The 21,190-nt window shown below is 36.8% G+C and overlaps 1 protein-coding gene across 1 annotated transcript in view; it reads left to right on the forward strand.

The window, feature by feature from the left end:
- cnksr3 (cnksr family member 3) overlaps positions 1-20,773 on the forward strand; it is a 74,068-nt gene extending 53,295 nt beyond the window's left edge. Inside the window, exons 9-13 of the mRNA XM_052098605.1 lie at positions 8,029-8,175; positions 10,314-10,441; positions 13,970-14,157; positions 14,501-14,587; positions 16,627-20,773. Coding sequence (XP_051954565.1) covers positions 8,029-8,175; positions 10,314-10,441; positions 13,970-14,157; positions 14,501-14,587; positions 16,627-16,922 — 846 coding nt within the window. The 3' untranslated portion in view covers positions 16,923-20,773. The remainder of the gene's footprint in view (positions 1-8,028; positions 8,176-10,313; positions 10,442-13,969; positions 14,158-14,500; positions 14,588-16,626) is intronic.
- The last annotated feature ends 417 nt before the right edge of the window (positions 20,774-21,190 follow it).

Here is a 21,190-nt window from a genome sequence, read left to right on the forward strand (position 1 = left end):
ACTAATTGTAAATGAAATTATTGCAGATCATAATTTGGATGTTCTCTGTTTGACTGAAACCTGGCATAAACCGGATGAATATATTAGTTTAAATGAGCCTACTCCCCCAGGTTGTTATAAACATGAGCCTCAGCTGAAGAGTCGAGGAGGAGGTGTTGCTACAATTTACAGGGAAGTTTTTGGTGTTACTCAGAGGACAGGATATAAGTTTAAATCTTTTGAATTAATAATGCTAAATGTGACACCATCAGATATAAATAAAAAAACTCTGTCGTCTGTTGCACTTGCTACAGTATATAGATCCCCCGGGCCTTATTCTTATTTCCTTGGTGAATTTGCTATTTTTTTATCAGATCTTGTAGTTACTGTAGATATAGATTTAATTGTTGGTGACTTCAACATTCACATAGATAATGAAAATAAATGAGCATTTATCGATATTCTGAACTCTCTTGGAGTCAGAAAAAATGTTACAGGACCAACAGATCACCAGAATTAATTCTGTCATATGGAGTTGATGTTGATACTACTGCAGAAATTCTGCTGCAGAGCTATGACATCTGAGATCAGCTAATGTTACTCAATCTACACCATGCTATCGTTCAGGTAGAACTATTCTTTCGACCACTAAAGATAGTTTCACTAATAATCTTCCAGATCGATCTCATGTACTCAGTAAGCCTCAAAGTCTAGAAGAACTTGATGAAATAACAGAAAATATAAATACAGTCTTCTCTAGCACACTTGATAGTGTTGCCCCCATCAATTAAAGAAATTTAAAGAAAACAGTCCTGCACCATGGCACAATGACCACATTCATGCTCTCAAGGGAGCAGTTCAGAAAATGGAGCGCTAGTGGAAGAATACAAAATTAGAGGTATTTCGCAGTGCATGGAAGGATAGTGTCTGTAGCTACAGTCAGGCACAAAAGGCTGCCATGTCAGCATATTTTAGCAAACTCATAGAAATTAACCACAACAATCCTAGGTGTTTATTCAGTACTGTGGCTAAATTGGTTAGGAATAAAGCCTCTACTGAACCAGATATTCCATCGCAGCACAATAGTAATGACTTCATAATTTGTTTTACTGATATAATTGAAATAATCAGAAATAAATTTGGAATTATGCAATCATCAGTCACAGTACCTCAGAAAATAACCTATCCTTTATTTAAAACTTAAAAATGTCAGTTATCAAACCGCTTATTAAGAAGCCACAACTTGATCCTGGAGAACTGGCTAATTATAGACTGATTTCTAATCTCCCGTTTATGTCGAAAATACTAGAAAATTTAGTATCCTCCCAACTGTGCTCATTTCTACAGAAATCGTATATATGCACAATTTCAGTCAGGATTTAGGCCCCATCACAGTACAGAGACTGCACTTATCAGAGTTACAAATGACTTGCTCTTATCAACTGAAGGGTCGTACTGAAGGGTCGAGGAGGAGGTGTTGCTACAATTTACAGGGAAGTTTTTGGTGTTACTCAGAGGACAGGATATAAGTTTAAATCTTTTGAATTAATAATGCTAAATGTGACTCCATCAGATATAAATAAAAACAACTCTGTTGTCTGTTGCACTTGCTACAGTATATAGATCCCCCGGGCCTTATTCTGATTTCCTTGGTGAATTTGCTATTTTTTTATCAGATCTTGTAGTTACTGTAGATATAGATTTAATTGTTGGTGACTTCAACATTCACATAGATAATGAAAATAAATGAGCATTTATCGATATTCTGAACTCTCTTGGAGTCAGAAAAAATGTTACAGGACCAACAGATCACCAGAATTAATTCTGTCATATGGAGTTGATGTTGATACTACTGCAGAAATTCTGCTGCAGAGCGATGACATCTGAGATCAGCTAATGTTACTCAATCTACACCATGCTATCGTTCAGGTAGAACTATTCTTTCGACCACTAAAGATAGTTTCACTAATAATCTTCCAGATCTATCTCATGTACTCAGTAAGCCTCAAAGTCTAGAAGAACTTGATGAAATAACAGAAAATATAAATACAGTCTTCTCTAGCACACTTGATAGTGTCGCCCCCATCAATTAAAGAAATTTAAAGAAAAGAGTCCTGCACCATGGTACAATGACCACATTCATGCTCTCAAGGGAGCAGTTCAGAAAATGGAGCGTTAGTGGAAGAATACAAAATTAGAGGTATTTCGCAGTGCATGGAAGGATAGTGTCTGTAGCTACAGTCAGGCACAAAAGGCTGCCAGGTCAGCATATTTTAGCAAACTCATAGAAATTAACCACAACAATCCTAGGTGTTTATTCAGTACTGTGGCTAAATTGGTTAGGAATAAAGCCTCTACTGAACCAGATATTCCATCGCAGCACAATAGTAATGACTTCATAATTTTTTTTACTGATTTAATTGAAATAATCAGAAGTAAATTTGGAATTATGCAATCATCTGTCACAGTACCTCAGAAAATAACCTATCCTTTATTTAAAACTTAAAAATGTCAGTTATCAAACCGCTTATTAAGAAGCCACAACTTGATCCTGGAGAACTGGCTAATTATAGACTGATTTCTAATCTCCCGTTTATGTCGAAAATACTAGAAAATTTAGTATCCTCCCAACTGTGCTCATTTCTACAGAAATCGTATATATGCACAATTTCAGTCAGGATTTAGGCCCCATCACAGTACAGAGACTGCACTTATCAGAGTTACAAATGACTTGTTCTTATCAACTGATCGCAGCTGCATTTCTCTTCTATTGCTTTTAGATCTTAGTGCTGCATTCGACACAATAGATCATGACATTCTCTTGAATAGGCTAGATAGTTATGTTGGCATAAGTGGACTTGCATTAGCATGGTTTAGGTCCTATTTAGCAGACTGCTACCAATTTGTCTATGTAAATGTGGAATTGTCAAACCAAACAAAAGTAAAGTATGTAGTGCCACAGTGATCAGTTTTAGGGCCACTGCTTTTCTCCTTGTATATGCTTCCTCTGGGAGATGATATCAGGAATCGTGGAATAAGTTTCCATTGTTATGCCCACGATACCCAACTTTATATTTCTTCAAAACCTGACGAAATTTCTAAATTTTCCAAATGGCAGTGTATCAATGAAATAAAAGATTGGATGGCCAGAAATGTCCTTCTACTCAAATCTGACAAAACAGAGGTTCTAATTGTTGGACCAAAAACCTCTAAAAACAAGCCGCTAAAATATAATTGACTCTTGATGAATGTACTGCTATATAGTCATCAACAGAAAAAAACTTAGGTGTTATATTCAGGGTGGGAAATTAGCACCCGCCACCAGCCAATGGCGGGTACTTTTTCAAAGTGGCGCGTGACTTTGCCTTGTATACCAGCCACAGTGGCGGGTAGATTGTAAAACATATTTTTATTGGTTACTACTTAAAACATTCCTTGTAACGGATTGGACAGCTTTTGTCAAAGAATGCTGTTGCTAAGTAACAATAATGCACTTTTGTCGAGTAACTAATTTGATTGGTTTTTAGTGACACATATAGCTGAGCTGAGGTAGGCCTACATACAGTACAGACGAAAGGAAAATTAAAAAAATGTGGCGACATATACCCGACGTTAAGAGGCCCGCCGCGGAGTCAGCAGTAGCTGTACAAACTGTTGAGGGCGAAGTAAATAAAAAGAGAAGGTACTTTTCGAACAAGTGGCACATTGATGACGAAGGGAAAACGAGGGAATGGTTAGCCTACCTTCCCGTCGAACAGTCCATGCACTGTACTTACTGTCGAACCTATGCGTCGTCCGAAAATGCAAACAATTCGTTCATTAGAGGAACAACTAACCTTAAAATAGAGTCAATAAAAGAGCACGAGTCATCCAAGTCTCATATCAAGTGCACTGCCATACAGCTGGCGAAGACGGGACCCCAGGAGCAAAGTGTGGCAATAAAGGCTATCTGCTCTATGCAATCCGCGCAGTTGGACAGAATGAGAATTTTATTCAGAAATGTCCATGCGATCGGCAAAAAGGGCAGACCTTTTCGGGACTACGTTTGGATGTGCAAGTAAGTAACGTTAAATTACTAACTTGAAGTTGTGTGTTTTGTGATGGCTAGATAGCTATCGTTTTTTTAATTTAGCGATAGTTTTAGCAGCCGCGAGGATAGGAGCCGATAGCCTACAGTGGGTGCTCCGGAGCTCGATTGCGTGTCAGTTAAACTTTTCATCTCCAACCCTATCTGTATTTGCTTTATTATCGAGCTTTCATGGAAAGAGGAGCCAAGAAGAGCCAACTTGAAGATGAGAAGGAGACATCTGAAGATGATGATGACTCTGAAGAAGACTAAAGTGACTTTTTTCACATCACTTTTTAATTGATTTATTATGTATGAATTTTGTATTAATAATAAAAAAAAATGATTGAAGCAATTCAAAATATGCTAGTGCACTTTCTTTTATAAATTTGAATTCCAGAAAAAGTGGCTAGTAAAAAATATAAGTGGCTGGTAAAATTGGGCATCCACCAGCCACTGTGGCTGGTGGGCAAAAAAGTTAATTTCCCACCCTGGTTATATTTGATACCAATCTGTCCTTTGAAAATCAAATTACCAATGTTTGTAGAACAGCATTCTTCCACCTAAGAAATTTTGCTAAATTATGATTTTGCTGATGATGAAAAATGTATTCATGCGTTCATGACCTCATACTTGGTTATTGTAATGCATTACTGGGATGATGTCCAGCAAGATCAATAAAAACTTAAATTGGTTCAAAATGCAGCAGCTAGAGCATTGACTAGAACCAAGAAATATGATCATATTAGCCCCATTTTATCGTCGTTATATTGGCTAATTCTGTTAACTACGTTCAAAACTTTGAATGGTCAAGCTCTGCAGTACTTAAGTGACCTTCTAAATAAATCCAGAGGTAGATTCTTTTCATATTTGGCTCCTAAACTGTGGAATAGTCTCCCTAACACTGTTTGGTACGCAGGCACACTCACTCAGTTTAAGTCTAGACTAAAGGCTTTATTTAGCCAGGCATACACCTAATTTATCCTTCAACTCACAATTAGGCTGCTTTAGTTAGGTCTGCCGGAACCAGAAACCAGACACATTGATCATGTTCTATAACTCAGCAATAAATTGAATGGCATCTATGCTAATGTTATTCAATTTTTTTCATGTCTCAACCGCGAGACTCCTATCCTGAGGTCACCAGAACCGGCTCCATTCCTGCTTCGTCTCTAGCAGCCGGTTCCAGCCAAACATTACTTCAGTCTATTACGATAGACTTCAGAGGATGAACTGATGCCAACTCGGAGTGGTGGTGGTGTAGTGGGCTAAAACATATAACTGTTAAGCAGAAGGTTGTAGGTTTGATCCCCACAGCCACCACCATTGTGTCCTTGAGCAAGGCACTTAACTCCTGGTTGCTCCGGGGGGATTGTGTCTGTAATAAGTGCACTGTAAGTCTGCCAAATGCATTAATGTAAATGTAAATGTAACTCCTACCATAAGACATGGGATATATCATATGCCATTGCCTGAACCTTGGATGTAACCTAGACCTCACCGAAATTACTGGCCAGTTGAACTGTGATGCACTTAACTGATCTCTGCCTGCATCACCTCGGTCTAATGATGGACTACACTCTTGAAATTGAATACATAGACTATCAATTAGTTGCCAACAAAACCCTTCATCAGCCAACTAACAAAAGACAATGCATCTATGAGAACTTCTGCAGATAATCCAGGATGGACTTCAAAGACATTAGTCATTAATCTTACAGTTCATACAAAATCTTTGTTTTAACACTGTCCCTTAACACTTACTTAGTTTAATAATTTTCTAACATGACTTGCGCTATACTGTACATAAGTAATATTGGCATCATATTCTTGATGTTAGCCAGAGGGGAACTGGCCCCCACAGTGAGCCTGGTTTCTCCCAAGGTTATTTTTCTCCATTAACCAACATATTATGTAGTTTTGTGTTCCTTGCCACAGTTGCCTTCAGCTTGCTCACTGGGGTTCTAAATACAATAATTATTTAATTACTTATTTTTAAACACAATTCACAATCGTATTTGATCAAACTACACAATGATTACTATAAGATATTATAGATCCATCCATCCATCCATCGTCAACCGCTTATCCTGTGTACAGGGTCGCGGGGGGCTGGAGCCTATCCCAGCTAACATTGGGCGAAAGGCGGGGGACACCCTGGACAGGTCGCCAGTCCATCGCAGAGATATTATAGATATTACAGTTTAATTTTCTGTTAATGCACGATTTTCTGTAAAACTGCTTTGAAACGATGACGTATGTTGTGAAAGGCACTATACAAATAAATGACTTGACTTGACATTTTTCAATATTTGGTGTGACCATTCTATGCCTTTTCTTTTATGTATACTTGCGCACAGTTTTAAGGTTGTTGACAGATAGGTTGTTCCAAGCATCTTTGAAAACTTGCCACTGTTCTGTGTATTTAGGCTGCCCCAATTGCTTCTGTCTCTTCATATAATCCCTGGCTCTATGGAGGCCATACTTTCTGTTGCAGGACTTCTTGTTCTAATTCAGTTGTATTCTATTTGCAAAAGGAATGTTTGGGATATAAAATGTATATTTCCTATTGACAATCTAAAGCAAAAAATCAACCATCTTAAGACAAATGTTTTTGAAACAACTAATGTGCCTAAGACTTTTGCACAGAACTAATATATATATTATATATATATATATATATATATATATATATATATATATATATATATATATATATGGTAACACTTTACAATAAGGTTCCATTTGTTAACATTAGTTAACAACTTTAGTTAACATGAACTAACAATGAACAATACTTATTAAGCATTTATTAATCTTAGTTCATGTTACATTCAACATATCCTAAAACATATTTCAATCAAAGGTTCTATTAGTTGACATTAGTTAATGCACAATGAACTAACAAAGGACAGTTGTATCTTTGTTAATTGTTTATTCATGATACCTTATGCATTACCTAATATTACCAAATGTAGCCTTATTTTAAAGTGTGTGTGTGTGTGTGTGTGTGTGTGTGTGTGTGTGTGTGTGTGTGTACACACACACACACTGGAGGCCAAATGTTTTAAAAAATGTACAGATTTTGCTCTTATGGAAAGAAATGTGTACTTTTATTCACCAAAGTGGCATTCAACTGATCACAATGATATTAAAAACGTGAAAAATTATTATTACAATTTGAAAGAAAATGTCAGTACTTCTTAAACTACTTCAAAGAGTTCTCATAAAAAAAATCCTCCATGTGCAGCAATGTCAGATTTCTTTGCTATTCTTTCCATAAGGCCTGCACTTCGGAGTCTTCTCTTTACTGTGTTACATGACACTGGTGTTGAGCGGGTAGAATTAAATTAAGAGTTTCTAGAGAAAGCCGTTTCTTTTTTGCCATTTTGACCTAATATTCACCTTAAGACCTGCCAGTCTATTGGATGCTGTGGAAACTCAAAAACAAACACAAAGACCACGTTAAGCTTCATTTAACAAACCAAACAGCTTTCAGCAGTGTTTGATTTAATCGCAAGTGATATTCTAGTACCGAATTAGCAATTTAGTATGTTTACTCGATGATAAGGTGTTGTAGTGATGGCTGCTGGAAATAGGGTCTGTCTAGATTTGATCAAAAATTACTTTTTTCAAATAGTGATGGTGCTATTTTTTACATCAGTAATGTACTGACTATACTTCGTGATCAGTTTAATACCACTTTGGTGAATTTAGGTACCAATGGCCTTCCGAAACAGCAAAATATGTACATTATTCCAAAATTTTGGCCGCCATGTACTGTATATATGTATGTGTGTGTGTATATATATATATATATATATATATATATATATATATATATATATATATACTGTATACACACACACACACACACACACACACAAAATTCTTCTGATTTTTGGTTGAAAATTGACCTGAGCATGTTCTAGGTTTTGTGAGATTCTCTCAAAAACAGATTTAATGTGCTGTTGTGTTTTTAGGTGGGCTGGCAGTTGAAGAATCTGGTGTTAAAGCTCAGAGAAGATCCTGAGAAGGTGACACTGATAGTGAAGAAGAGACCTTCCGGTACCTGCGGCTTTACTCCTGCACCCCTAAAGAACATGCGCTGGAGACCGCCTGTCATCCAGGTACTGTCCACACTCCACTAGAGATCAGATGCTCAGCAAGCTTAGTTTTACCTGTTTAGATTTGGGCTGGATAAAATTTTTATGCTATCTGTCCTGTAGTGCTCCCCAATCACAGTATGGTGAAAAGTATGCATTTGTGCATAATTTTGAGACAATATTGCTCACACCCCTTTGCTGGTTCTTTAATGCAGGACCAAAAGTAAATGTAATGACTTGTTTGTCCCAATACTGGCTCATTTCATATTTATTTCACACTTCATGACCCCATAAAACAAACACATTCCTTTTTTCATTCCTATTGAAATCAGGCTTTTTTTCTTAAAGGAATAGTTCACCCTCAAATGAAAATCCCCATTTACATCCCAGATGCGTATTACTTTTTTTTTTTTCTTCAGCTGAACACAAACACTGAAGAATATTTCAGCTCTGTAGGTCCATGCAATGCAAGTGAATGGTGACCAAAGCTTTGAAGTTCAAAACTCTCATAAAGGCATCATAAATGTAATCCATACATCTTCAGTGGCTTAATCCCATGTCTTCAGAAGCAATATAATAGGTGTGGGTGAGAAACAGATAAATATTTAAGTATTTATCAGATGGTATCAGTTTTTGGTGTCTGAGCAGTTTTAATTGCACAAGTACAAATACATGAGCATGGGATTAAACCCGATTCCGATACCTGTATCAGTTTCAGGACATCCCTATTTATATTATGTATAGAATAAAGTTAATTTTGTCAAATTTAACAAGAACATTAGCATATAGATGGCCTCAAAGCTAACAGACATGGACTGTTAACCATAAAACTCCCATTTTGATGCCTTTAAAGGTGATGTGTACAATTATTTCTATTTTTAAATACTTTCTCCTATCTCAGCTTAATATGCAGAATTAACTATTAGTAACCCATTGTGTTAACATTATGGTTTTGCTTTAGTCGTTTAAGCGGTTTGAGATGTTAACTTTGAGACTTCCTGATGGGACTACATGATTTAAAAACAGGCTACATGTTTAGAAAAATGTTTTGGAAACCATAATTTTATGCAATTCCATTTGGTGCCACTTTTGGTGTAGAATTACTCTTTAAAATGTTCCTGCATTACGATCGGCAGTACACAATGTACTGTTCGTAGTTTGTCTGTGTGAAGTGTTTCACATTTGGACAGACTCCATGAGTGGGTGGGTGTTGCAGAAAAAACAATGATACACTTCTTCCCCTACCACACATAACACATGAACATGTCTGTGAAAATGGTCACTGATGTCAAACGTCATCCACAGCAGACTCATGTTGATTAACGCTGGTTGAGATAGTTTCCTGCAGCAGGTTTCTACTGTACATCATCAGGATATGTGTTTCCATTTAATTTAAACTGCCGCTTTAAATGTCACAAAGCCATTGATTTTAGAATTGCTAATCTTAGTTCACATATGTACCCCACCCCTTTCCATTCTTTTAAAGGTCAGAAGAGGTCAGACTCTAGACTACAGGTCTAGTAAAAAGATTTTCACCCATTTAATACAAATTATAAATGGAACATGCATTATAAAGCTTTTATTAGTCGTGTAGCATCATGGCATTTACACAGGCAACACCACTCACATCTTTAATGGCCTGATCACCAACGAAAGTTCTCTTGAATATTTGTTTATGCAATTCACATAATCCATACATAAAGGTAATGCATTTAATGACTGCTATTGGTTCTGTGCAGAAATGTTGTACAGAACTCTTGCAATTACTGGGTCTTAATTAGTAACAAAAGTTTGTACCTCACAAAATCTATGGTCTAAAGGCTTACTTTGAGAAAATCTGAATTTATCTGGGCTAAAATTGGCATGTCTTACCAAACAAAGCAGGTCCTAAGAAGAAAAAATCTTTCAGTACAGTGTCGTATTGTATTAATTTGGTGTCAAAGGTAGATCAAAGGTCTATGGATTTAAATGTAACATTCAGAGGAAATTAAAAGAATTAAGCTCAGTTATACAACAGTGAAATATTTAAAACTACTGTACTGTACATTTTAATTAAGCAAAAAAGAATAGTGGTTCACTAATACTGTTTAGAGTGGGCAAAATTACTTACTAATTGACTCATAAGTGAGTAATAAACACATTTATTGATTTGTTTGTTTTAGAGCCCATTGAATGTGCCTGCTGCCCAGTCATCTAGAAATCCTGCACCGATCTCAACCAGGTGGCCGGAGAAACCTGCTATTTTAGATCTGTATATTCCTCCTCCCCCCTCTATGCCATACAGCCCACGGTCAGTATCTGTCTCTCTGATAAAGTTTTTCCTTTATATTTCTGTTTGAACAACAATTACACTTTAGCCATGTTCTAAAATCTAGTGACTTGCATTGTTGTCTACTGCCTTCAAAGGGAGCATGCTAATCTATAAAGTGACTGATAGAAAATGCTCAACATAAACAGCATCTCTGTCAGCATTCACTCATGTACACCCCACAAATTGCACTCCTCATGTGATGCAAATAGGAGACTCAACTTGCAATTGATTCTGATAGTTTAATATTAGCATGTTTCTAAGCTAACAATTCAATATTCCAATAAGCACAAATACATAGCACTTAAATGTTTGGTAAAAAAAAAACAAAATCAGTTGTTAATTTGATGGTGGTAGTATTATTTCATACTTTCAAACTACTGTCAAGTAATTTTTATTTGTATAGCACTTTTCACAGCAGCTTTACAGAAAATAATGTTGTAACAGGGTAACCGGAACGTTACCCAATGTGGGGGCCAGTTCCCCTCTGGCTAACATCATGAATATAATGCCAATATTAGTTATTTGTGTGCAGTGCGAGTCATGGTTAAAAATTTGTAAACTAAGTAAGTGTTAAATTCAGTATTTAAAAAAATATTTTTTATGAACTGTAAGATTAATGACTAATTGATGTTTTTGAAGTCAATCTTGGATTAACTGAAGAAGTTCACTGTAAAGGGATTAATGAAAAGGAGGAGGTGAGAACCAGCTTGAGAATATAAATAATATTTTAATAATAAACTGAACCAAAAATACAAACACACACTCCCGAGGGCTAATTAGTCTGATTAGTCTGATTAGTGGCCCGGTGTGCGGAATCACAACCCAGCCCCGCCCTCTGGCCTGCTACATTCACATAGATGCATTGTCCTATGTTAGTTGGCTGATGAAGGCTTTTGTTGGCAATAAATTGATAGTCTATGTATTCCATTTCAAGAGTGTATTCCATCAATAGACAAAGGTGAGGTGGGCTCCATTGTAAATTGAAGGTTCAGGCAGTGGAATATGAAGTATCCAATGTTTTACAGTTGGAGTTGGCATCAGTTCATCCTCTGAAGTCCATCATAAAAGACTGAAGTGATGTCTGGCTAGCACAGACTGTAGTATGTCGTCATCACTCAGTGACACGTAGCAGTAGAGTCTGACTCCAAGCAGGAAGGGAGCTGGATCTGGCCGGCTCTGGTAAATAGGAATTTTGATAATCTAGGAACTATTAACAAGCCAGTATTTTGTGATTGTAATGAACGTGATGGAATATAGCATGTCAGAAGGTCACTTAAATACTTTGGAACTAGACCATTCAAAGCTTTGTATGTAGTTAACAGAATTTTAAAATTAATATGAAATTTAACTGGTAGCCAGTGTAACGTTGATAAAATGGGGCTTATATAATCATATTTCTTGGTTGTAGTCAGCACTCTGGCAGCTGTATTTTGAACCAATTAAAGATTATTTATTGAACTTGCTGGACATCCTCCCAGTAATGCATTAAAATAATCTAGTCTTGAGGTCATGAATGCATGAATTCGTTTTTCGATTTGATTAATGTATCAGAAAATTAATCATATTTTTTCTAAATTATATTGTGAGAGTTTTGTGTTTGGTAGTTCAGGCAACAGACACAGTCTCTATGTGATATCTAGGTGATACAGTCTCTATGTGTTGTAGTTTATGTGACCTGTGTGACATCTCAAGGCAGCTAGTAGACATTTGGATTTACCAGTTTGTCTGCTTCCTGACCTGGGCCCCAGTTAATCAAATACCATCACTATTAAGTCTATGAGCCAAATTACTAGAGAGGAGAGCGGCACTTTCTCTGGATGGATGGAGTCCGTCTCTCTTTGGCAGGTCAGGTCTACCCCAAAAATTCTTCCAGTTGTCTATATGCTATGCTTATGTCTATGTTAGTCTCCGGACACCACTCAGACACCCAGCCATTCTGTGACACTAATCTACCATAAACCTCATCACCACCACAAGCAAGTAGTGGGCCAGAGCATATTACAGTGTCTGACATAATTTTTGCAAGTTCACACACCTCTTTAACATTATCTTTAGTGATCTCCGACTGGCGAAGCCGGACATCACTAGTGCCGACATGAATAACAATTTTAGAAAAACCATTAGCCAGCACATGTAAATTTTATCTGATGTCAGACGCTCGAGCCCTGGAAATGCAATTAAAAATAGTGGCTGGAGTCTCTATTTCCACGTTCCTTACAACAGAATCACCAATTATTAAGGCTCTTTCAACATGATTCTCAGTGGGTGCATCACTGAGTGGGGAGAATCGATTGGAAACACTAATAGGAACGGGAGAGTGGTGTCACTTTGCTGAGCGAGTATGCCGCTGAGACATCACCCAAATGCCCTGCTGCGGGGGCTTTACAGCCAGAACCAAAGTGTGTGTGTTGCTCACTGTATGCTCGAGCCGCATCCGAAACAGAATCTACCGGCTTCTCTTTCACACTGACCTCCAATAGGGTTCAGATGCGTATCTCTAACTCATTAACCTTCTCTGTCAGCCTGACTAGTCCCTCACTGCTGACGGAAGAAGTTATAGTAAACATGCAGCATGCAATGCAGGAAGAAATAGCATGGGATGACTTACCGCAATCGTTTGTTGTTGTTATGGTTGTTCTTGAGCGGAAAGGGATTGAGATCAGTGTGGTTCCTGATCAGCAGTGGTTTGATATTGATGTAATAATCCATGTAAAACACTGGAGAAAACAAATCCACGCAGTCGAGATGCGAGATTTAGAGAAGCAGGGTGGGGGGAAAACTAGAGTGTGATGAGGAGGAGGGCAGGCTAATCAGCTGAGGAGAGGGATAAATCCAAGCTGGATGTGGCAGTTCGAGAGAGAGAGAGAGAGCCACACGCAGCTGCCATGTGTGTTTATGTTTTTGTCTTTTTATGTTTTCATTAAACATTATTTTGACTGTTCAGCCTGTTCCCGCCTGCTCTTTGCCTATTTTAAACACCATTACAGAGAGAAAATGGGTGCGTGCGGTAAAATACACGAAGTTGAAACATTAGAAGAGTGGAAAAATCTGAAGTATGAGGATGAAACGATTAAAGTATAAGAATAATATTAAGCAATGCTAAGCAGGCTAGCAAGCTACAAACACTTGTGCAGTGACCGGAACGGGGACAGCCAACTGAATAACTATAAACTCTTCTGTTTATATTTATTTGAAATGTAAGGACAATCTAAATTTTTTCCTACTATGTCATGGATTTTTTTCACTTAGCTTGTCACATTGCATTCTGGGACTGCCTTCACCACAAAGGATACATGCCATTCTACCTTAGAATTTGGTCAAATAGAGAGATCTCAGAAGGCACCATAAAGTTGCTGCCTAGCTTATGGAACAGTCTTTGCATCTGAAATGTAACAATGATGCTTAAAATGTTGTCTAGGTAGGCTGCTCACTAGCATTTGGAATAGAGCTTGTGGCTTAAAAGAAAACCTATCACTATAATGCTTCTTTATTTGTGTCTCACTGTAGAGATGAAGAGACGAGTGAATGTACAGGTGTAAAGATCAGACCAAAAGGGTCAGAGTCGCCAAACTCATCTATGGACTTAGCTAGCAGGCGGCGTTCCAACATCGCTGACTACAACAGCAAACCCAGTGTGAGCCCACCAGAAATTGTTGTCCCACAGGCGCGACTGAGACAGCGCACCCCCTCTAGAGGTCAGTACTTGTTCAGCCAAACCATCTGTCTGTAACTACTGAAAAAGCGTCACTCATGCCCCATGTGTTTGCTGCGAGACTAAGACCAGAATCATACCCGAGCACTCGGCCAATGCATTACCAATGCAGGGTCTGGTTGAACATAATAACGAGTCTTCTTCTTTTGTTACTGTGTTGGGTAAAAAAAAATCAATACTTAAATTGTTAATATTTGTTTCCTTTTCACTCTGAGCCTTTAAATTCATGTTTTGGGCAGCATGGTTTTAGAAGGCATTATGGTGTTGTTTGAATGCTCAAGTAAGGGTTTAGTTAGTCTGATTCTTACATTGTACATGTGCTTTAGGAAAGCCCCGTCCCATGTCCATGCCGGTAGACACTTGCCTAGGCGTGTCGGACTCCCCCTCCAGACCCTGGGCTCTTGGAAGGAAAGGTAAGCCCAACACCTGCCTTTGTGTAAATTCCAGCTGAAGCGACCTAATCACCAGCTGTCAGTGCAAACATTTCAATAGCCAATTACATGGGCAGAGCAAACAATGGTCAGCTGATAATGTCCATGCTGCATATTTGTCCTCTGTTATTAAGTAGCTCAGGGGTCATTTCTGCATATGCATAGTTCATTTAGGTTAAGATCTCAGACAGTATTTTAAATGTGGAATGCATTTTCAGACTATGCAGGCCTGCAGTATAGAGAGTGTTTTCTTGTTTTTACTGAAAATGGAGACTAAAGTTAGATATCATACATCTGTCATCATTAAATCCCTTTTACGTGATTTCCTGTAGCAAAGCCAGACTTTTGACTATTGACATAAAGTCCACATTATATTATAAATGATTCTGGTTAAGAACTGCCCACATGAACAGGAAGAGTCTGCGTTCAAATCAAATCACTTCTATTTTCACATTACCTTACAAACAAGTGAACAAACCAGAATAACTGACATATGATTCGCTTCTGTTGTATTCCTCATTTGTAAATCGCTTTGGATAAAAATGTCTGCTAAAGGAACAAATGTAAATGTAAACATATAAAATGACCACAGTAGGATTTTTTTACGTGACATTTAAGAGCAGGTAAATCTGAAATAAGTGTTACTACAATAAATAGTCTCAGTGAACAGTTGTACAGTCAAAACTAAAAACATTAGTTGGAAATGCATGTCTTTTTATTTTCGAAAGTCTATTCAAAAGTAATAAGTATACTGACTATTTAACAGACATAACTCATAAAGTGAAATATGGGTCAATGACTTGGCACTTGATAACTTAAATTCACATCTACTATGATAAACTTGTTTTTAATTTCTGAGTTCAGTCATTTTTGGGGACTTAAAGTAAATAACCGTAATCAACCCAAGACAGTACACTAAAAATAAAAGTCTCATTAAAAGCTTAAATAAAAAAAATAAAAAAGAAGAAATGCTGGCATAAGTTGTTTGGGAAAAAAATTTGTTTATTAATTTTTATTTTATTTTTTACCTTAAAAGCAGTAAAAATATATTTGTTAAAATACTATTCATTTTTACTTTTTTTTTTTTTTTTATCAAATCATAGTCATGTGGTGTAACAAACATGCAGGTACAGCAGCCATTCTGTTGTCATGTGAGGGAAAAAAGAAACATAAAAGAGAGCACCCCTTTATACACTTATGACTGTGTACAGATTTGTAAAAAATTGATATTTTGAAATTTATTGAAAAGGCAAATTTTTTAGGGTCAAAAGGAGAAACATTTAAAAAAACTTAATGAAATTTGTGATGCGAAAATGATATTTGTAAAAATATCATTTTTTAAATAATTTTTATACTGATATTTGGAAAAAGAAACTATTTAAATGGAAAATTATGCTTGAAAACTTTTTAGAAATTAATGATTAAGTCGTGTACCCTCACATGCATTAAAGGTGCAAGGAAATAATTTGAATAACTGTTATTTTATTGGTTACATCACATTACATTTTCTAATAGAAAATAATATAAAGCTTTTCAAAAAATTATGAAACCATATGTGTGTTTTAAACTAGATTTGAAAAGATTTCTCATGTTTATCACCTTAGCCTTATTTGTTAATTTACCCATTTTAGCAAGGGTTTATCACAAATACTTGCCTCAAACAAAACTCTAGTATTTTTTACATATTGAATGCTGTATACTTCGAAAACTTTGGCAAATCCAGTGACAACTACTTCCTAACTGATAAAAGCCAGTGCGAGTTCATCAAATTCCAGGTAATCTGATTGGAGCTTGTAATATTTTAAGGTTTTATTCATTATTGTGTGCAATACATGCATAAGGCGGTTCTTGGGTGTACCATCTGAGGCTGGGACTACAATGTTAATTATGAACAATTAGAGGTTTCAAAGACTTCATTTTAAATTTTAGAAAACAACTTCTCATTAAAAGTGAATTAAATAACTTCTCATTCCATTCTCAGACAATGTTACATTAGTAACTTCAGTCATATCTCTCCTCAGGTGATGAGGTGTTGCACAGGTATCTGAGTAATGAACAGATCCCCACCATCTCTGAAGAGTCGCCATGTTTCCCACTGCCCTACCGCCCCATGGGTGAAAGGCAGCTTGTCCGAGGGGTCGACCATATCCGTGGCAGCCAGTGTTTCATCAATGCAGACCTTCACAACAGCGCCACCATCCCTTACCAAGAAGGGGTTGCTCAGAAGACCTCTGCACTTAAATCCTCTAAGAGACCACCGTCAGAACCCTCACTGCTTAGCAGCTGGATTGCCCGACTCAAGCTGCTCACACATTGACTTTGTTTTCATGTCGCTGCTGTCTGCTGCGCCTGCACTCAACTATTACAAGGCAGTCTGCCATCCGTGTGCAGTATTATCAATGAACAATTAAGAGCATTCCATGGGATCACTCAGGAATGTTCCATAGGATCCTCAAAAACTTGATCCAGAGAAATCTGTTGAAATTCTGTTTTGCATACATCCTCAGGATAATGTCTGTTACTTCAGTTAAAGTTTTGTCAGCATGAAAGACACTACTGAGAACACTCTCTCTGTGAAAGATAAATCAGGTCTTTTAAAGGATTTTCACTTGCCTCTGTAAGTGGCTCACATTATTATTTAATTTGTAAAAATATTGTAAATTCTAAATACTGGTCCAACTTAATTTCTACTTGCTAAAATGTTTTGATATGCTTTTGTGAGTTAAAACTATTTCATCTCTGAAATTAGGAAAAAACTACAGTTGAAGTCAGAAGTTTACTTTATTTTATGAATGTGAAATATCAGGATAATAGTAGAGAGAATTATTTATTTCAGCTTTTATTTCTTTCATCACATTCCCAGTAGGTCAGAATTTTACATACACTTTGTTAGTATTTGGTAGTATTGCCTTTAAATTGTTTAATTTAGTTCAAACCTTTTGGGTAGCCTTCCACAAGCTTCTCACAATAAGTTGCTGGAATTTTGGCCCATTTCTCCAGACAGTGCTGGTGTAACTGAGACAGGTGTATAGGCCTCCTTGTTCTCACAGACGTTTTTAGTTCTGCCCACAAAATGTTCTTTTGGATTGAGTTCAGGGCTTTGTGATGGCCACTCCATTACCTTGACTTTGTTGTCCTTAAGCCATTTTGCCACAACTTTGGAGGTATGCATTTTCATTTGCAACCAAGCTTTAATTTCCTGGCTGATGTCTTCAATATATCGACATCATTTTCCTTCCTCGTGATGCCATCTATTTTGTGAAGTGCACCAGTCCCTCCTGCAGCAAAGCACCCTCACAACATGATACTGCCACCCCCATGCTTCACGGTTGGGATGGTGTACTCCTGTTAGCAAGTCTCACCCTTTTTCCTCCAAATACAACGATGGTCATTATGGCCAAACAGTTAAATATTTGTTCCATCAGACCAGAGGCCATTTCTTCAAAAAGTAAGATCTTTTATTAGAATTATTTCGTTTTTAAATATGTTATATGAATCAATAAAAAACTTTTAATAACAAAAAGATCTTTCTCCCCATGTACACTTGCAAACTGTAGTCTGCAATTTTTTATGGCGATTTTGGAGCAGTGGCTTCTTCCTTGCTGAGCAGCCTTTCAGGTTATGTCGATATAGGACTTGTTTTACTGTGGATATAGATACTTGTCTAGCTGTTTCCTCCAGCATCTTTACAAGGTGCTTTGCTGTTGTTCTGGGATTGATTTGCACTTTTTGCACCAAACTACGTTCATCTCTAGGAGACAGAATGCATCTCCTTCCTGAGCAGTATGATGGCTGCATGGTCCATGGTGTTTATACTTGAATACTATTGTTTGTGCAGATGAACGTGGCATAATTTTTTATTCTGAGGTCTTGGCTCATTTCTTTTGATATTCCCATAATGTCAAGCAAAGAGGCACTGAGTTTAAAGGTAGGCCTTAAAATAACATCCACAGGTACACCTCCAGTTGATCAGAAACGAATTGGCTTATTGCCTAAAATCTTGATAACATTTTATGGAATTCCAAGCTGCTTAAAGGCACAGTTAAACTTCTAGCCCACTGTAATTGTGATATAGTCAATTAAAAGTGAAACTATTTGCCTGTAAACAATTGTTGGAAAAATTACTTGTGTCATGCACAAAGTAGATGTCCTAAACGACTTGCCAAAACTATAGTGTGACAAGGAGGAGGGTGGGGCCAGGCCATGACTACGCACACCCGTCCCCCAATTAGGCTAAACAGTCGAAGAGAGGGATAAGAAAGCAACAGTTCGGGAGAGAGAGAGAGCCACATGCAGCTGCCATGTGTGTGTTTTTGTTATGTGTCTTTTTAAATATTATTTTGACTGTTCAGCTGGTTCCCGCCACCTCCTTTCCCATCCTTAACCTTGTTACATATTGTTTGCTAATATGAATTCTGTGGAGGGGTTAAAATATTGGTTTGAATGACTTCAACCTAAGTGTATGTAAACTTCTGACTTCAACTGTAAGAAAGGACAGGTCAAAAAGACCTGAAATAAGTTTGTATTTTTATTATTAATGGAGTGTGCCTTATAAAATAGGTGTGCACATTGATTTATAGGGCAAGAAAGGTCTTGTAAAATTTGAAATGTATGATTATTGCATATTTGCCATATCATAGAGTCATAGTGTGAAGTGACTGCTTTGAAAAGATTGTATGGCCTTCAACTGCTATAGTACCACAATAATAAAGAGTCTGAAATATGTCTGATTTTACTAATATTTCAGTGTGTCAATTACAGTTTTGTTATAGATCATATATAAATTATCTTGTTGTGTTTTTAGTTATGATTTTATATACATATACACACTGGTGGCCAATAGTTTGGAATAATGTAAAAATTTTGCTCTTATGGAAAGAAATTGGAACTTATTCACCAAAGTGGCATTCAGCTGATCACAATGTATAGTCAGGACATTAATAATGTGAAAAACTACTCTTACAATTTGAAAAAAAAAAAAATCAGAACTTCTTAAACTACTACAAAGAGTTTTCATCAAAAAATCCTCCACATGCAGCAATGACAGCTTTGCAGATCCTTGGGATTCTAGCTGTCAGTTTGTCCAGATACTCAGGTGACATTTCACACCACGCTTCCTGTAGCACTTGCCATAGATGTCTTATTGGGCACTTCTCACGTACCTTACAGTCTAGCTGATCCCATAAAAGCTCAATGGGGTTAAGATCCATAACACACTTTTTCCAATTATCTGTTTCTTTGCCCACTCTAAGCTTTTCTTTTTCTGTTTCAAAAGTGTTTTTTTTTTTTTTGCAATACTTCCCATAAGGCCTGCACTCCTGAGTCTTCTCTTCACTGTTGTACATGACACTGGTGTTTAGTGGGTCAAATTCAATGAAGATGTAATCTGAGGACATGTGAGGTGTCTATTTCTCAAACACTGGTGTTCTTATCCTCTTGTTTAGTTGTATCTGGGCCTTCCACATCTCTTTCTGTCCTTGTTAGAGACAGTTATCCTTTGTCTTTGAAGACTGTAGTGTCCACCTTTGTATGAAATCTTCATTTTGTTTGTTTTTTGGCAATTTTAAGCATTGTATAGTCTTCATTCCTCAAAAACATTATTGACTGATGAGTTTCTAAAGAAAGCTGTTTCTTTTTTTTTTTGTTGCCATTTTTGACCTTAAGACGTGCATACAATTGCATACTGTAGCAACTCAAAAACAAACACAATGTTAAGCTTAATTTAACAAACCAAATAGCTTTCAGCTGTGTTTGATATAATGGCAAGTGATTTTCTAGTACCAAATTAGCATGATTACTCAAGAATAAGGTGGATTGATGGTCGGTCTAGACTTGATCAAAAATGATTGATGGTGCTGTTTTTTACATCAGTAATGTCATGACAATACTTTGTGATCAGTTGAATGCCGCTTTGGTGAATAAAGTACAAATTTCTTTTCATAAGAGCAAAATCTGTACATTATTACAAACTTTTGGCTGAGTGTGTGTGTATATATATATATATATTTAAAATGTCAACAGTATCAGATGATCTGAAAATCTATGTAAACAAATGGTCATAAACAAGTAGCATTCTGAGTATTGAAACCAGCTACTGTTATACTAGAACAAGTTATTGTTTTGAGTAAGATACTCTGGGATGCAACTTTGTGATGCATGTTTATGTTGTCAAACTCTATTAATAAAGTTGTTTAATTTTATAAAATGCCAGAATTGTAAAAACTCCTGCCAAAGTAATTATTTAGGGAAAGCTCACCACAGAATTTACTTATAAATGGGGAAAACAACAACACGCTATTCTAAAGTTGATCGCCTCCAGGGGGCGATCGCGCCACAGTATCCATTGAGCCAAATCAAAACGGTTCAAAACGGTTGATCAAGATTACAATAAAAGAACATATTTCAAATCAGCAATAAAATATGGTAATATCAGAGTCACAAATTTAGCTTTTTTACACGAGATTACGCTAAAACAGCAATTTTCCCGGCAAGTACAGCATTAGCTGTGTTAGCGAATTTATTGACAGGCGATGTCTATAACTAAAAGGCGATTGGCTCTTTTACCTTTAAGGCGGGACTTTTGTA

The sequence above is a fragment of the Xyrauchen texanus genome, chromosome 30 (assembly GCF_025860055.1).
Source record: "Xyrauchen texanus isolate HMW12.3.18 chromosome 30, RBS_HiC_50CHRs, whole genome shotgun sequence".
NCBI classification, from domain to species: domain Eukaryota; kingdom Metazoa; phylum Chordata; class Actinopteri; order Cypriniformes; family Catostomidae; genus Xyrauchen; species Xyrauchen texanus.